This window comes from Heliconius melpomene, chromosome 11 (assembly GCF_056956725.1).
Source record: "Heliconius melpomene rosina isolate 202511_hmr_F chromosome 11, ASM5695672v1, whole genome shotgun sequence".
Lineage (NCBI taxonomy): Eukaryota > Metazoa > Arthropoda > Insecta > Lepidoptera > Nymphalidae > Heliconius > Heliconius melpomene.
The window spans coordinates 8,153,685-8,156,546 of NC_140399.1; the positions used below are offsets into that span (position 1 = coordinate 8,153,685).

General features: G+C 31.9%; 1 protein-coding gene across 1 annotated transcript; it reads left to right on the forward strand.

Moving 5' to 3' along the window:
* Nucleotides 1–266: 266 nt before the first annotated feature.
* Nucleotides 267–2,503, forward strand: LOC146534718 (uncharacterized). Its single transcript, XM_085193111.1, has 4 exons — nt 267–383; nt 823–1,025; nt 1,497–1,677; nt 2,202–2,503. The coding sequence occupies exons 1-4, from the start codon at nt 353–355 to the stop codon at nt 2,384–2,386; spliced, it is 600 nt and encodes a 199-aa protein (XP_085049237.1). The 5' UTR covers nt 267–352; the 3' UTR covers nt 2,387–2,503.
* The last annotated feature ends 359 nt before the right edge of the window (nt 2,504–2,862 follow it).

Sequence of the window (2,862 nt, forward strand, 5' to 3'; positions counted from 1 at the left end):
TTACTTAATTCTAAAGCCCGTATTTATAAGCAAAATATTGATCTTGAGATGCCGTTTTCATTCATAACTTACGTATATGTGATTGAAAACAGCACCTCAAGATCGATCTCAGGAGTCTAAGTCTGGAAATATATAGTTGATTCCAAAAAATACCTACGTGAAAAATAATTACAGCATTATCATACCCATCAATTTCCTTCTCTTTTATATGCAGAAAATATTTATTTATGAAAAAAAATTGCCATCTCCAATATTTACGTTTTTTATAATAACCGTTTAATACAGTTATCCTTTCGACACAGTTAATCAAGTCGTTCAGTTTATTACCGCAAGTCATACTGTGGACCTCGAGATGTTGTCATTTTGGCGTCTTTTCTTTTTTGGTAAGAATCTTTCCTTTTTTCCTTTTTTTATTTTTATCTTTTGTTATATATTTATTAGATATGTTATATCACTAGCAATATTACACCAGTCAGTATACATTGTCTCTAAAATGTGATAGATATGGACTATAAAATTGCTTCTTTATGTTTTATTTAACACAATAATAATAATAAAATTTTATTTTTTATTTCTTTTTTTAAATATCACATTGTATCCCGCACACAGAAGGGTGGGCAGAGGGAACCTATTGTTAATCCGCGTGTTAATCCGTTACCCACTTTCCGCCGAATTTTGGAGGCGTTTTACTTTTAAATTGAATTAATATTTAATATTTGATTTCCTCGAACAGAATTCGAACTCACAATATGTCACATTAAAACTCACACGCTTGTGCGCAACGACTGACCTCGAATCCACACATTAACTTATATTTTACAGCTTTACTACACATGCTGGTCGTAGTAAACGCCAAATCAACCGCCAAGACTACGAGCGGTCCTAATTGCCAGAGCTTCTCCCAAGGAGTAACCTTTAATGAGTCCCAGGCAGTTGGCGCGTGGCATCTGCTGCATTTCAGAACAGAACAAACAAAGGGTACCGGTGACCCCCACTGTGTTGAGTTCACTAATGTTAATGAAAAGGTAATTTGACTATTGATGATAATTTTTTTTTTATTATCTAAGGGATAATTGAGGCGAAAGTTCTTTTTTCAGCTTCACGCACTTTTAGGTAGGGTGGGCGAGAGGGAACCTGCTAGTGTTAAGAAACGCGGTTTCTATTAAAACAATTCCGTTGCTCAGTTTCCACAGAATTCTTAAGGTATTTTTGATTGACAGAACTCGACGGAATGCTTTGCCTCGTTATAAATGAAAATATTAATTATTTTGTTTCCTCGAGTAGGGATTGAATCTAAAAAATATTTAATGTCTTAGGGAACACCAGAACAAATATAAAAACAACAAATATTTAAAAAAATAAAAAATAAGTCTAGTCTACTCTTAATAACCACAAAAACAAAAAAAATATTAACAATTTATTCTATAGGTAGGTCAAATGTCCAAATTCATAAAAATGTACTTTGTACTGTGTATTTACGATAATTTAAATTTTAGGAAAGAAAAGATCTACAAGATCAAATCGGCAAATATGTAGAGAATCTGAATTGGGAAACTCTTTCATTGAAAATGCAAATTCCTTGTAAAACCGTAAACTCGAATAGAACAAGAAATTATTTTTTAGAAAGATTACAGGATAATGGTTCTTACAGAACACTGCAGATGCCGGCACCTACAGGTAAGATTTTATACTTCCAGGCTCACTATCTTTTTACTCTCGTTTATTTTGAAAGGATAATTATTTAAGTATTTAGTTAATTATCAGATATGAATCAACAAAACTAAAGTAAAAATTTCAAAACTTCTTTTTGAGGTTCCAACGTTTATTTTATGCAATACTAAATGTATACCTAGTGCCTAATCTATATATATAAAATCGAAAGGATATATAAAATCTCATCACGAAATCTCAGAAACTACAGGTGCTAGGAATCTCAAATTTTGCATAGGAGTTACTTATAGGACGTAGGTGCTCGCTAAGACGGGAATTTGCAATATTCGATTTTTGGGGTCGAAAGTTTGTATGAAACTTGGTTACTACAAATGCTAGGAGTCTCAAATTTTGCATAGACGTCACTAGGACGTAGTCATGGAGACAGAAATGAATAATAACATAGTTCACGCGGGTGAAACCGCGAGCGGGCCGCTAGTTCTTCTATATAGATCATTTGTAATAATTATTTGTATTTGTTTATTTCCCAGCAAAATTAGACTTAGCAGAGTTTCACCGTTATCCAATGCGTTTAAAGATCATAGAAGGCCAGTACCTAGGCATGATGGATTGTCATGAAAAGTTTGTGTTCTTGCTAGGAAAACAACCGCCAGAAGGAAAGGAAATTGATGAACGCCTTGAAAAAATGATCGAGACGTATTGGCCCGAAGAGTAAAAGTGTAATACCTTCCTGTGTGAACTAATTATAATATAACAATTTGTTAACAATAAAATCAGCAATTTTGTTCAGTGATATCTTTGAAAATCAATTAATAAAAGAATTTTTATACAACTTTACTTTAATTCTCAGTTTGGATTTTATCGTATGTAAATTTATTAATTTATATAACTCTTCATTTATCCAGTTGTTTCTGACAATTTCAGAAACATTGCAAAAGATTACCTAAAAATATGTAATATGTCCATTTTGGGTGAGGGACTTGAGTAAACGAAATCAACACATATATATTCAGAAATGTACACAATATATATACTTCAAAAATATGCCAAAATTGCAAATTTCAAGCACGATTACATAAGATTTTAGCTGAGAGGGATGTTTCGATATCAATTTTGGTCGCATATGACACTTTTATTCCTTAAAATTAAACTCGTAAAATATATTTTTTTAATAATAATCTGTATAATGTA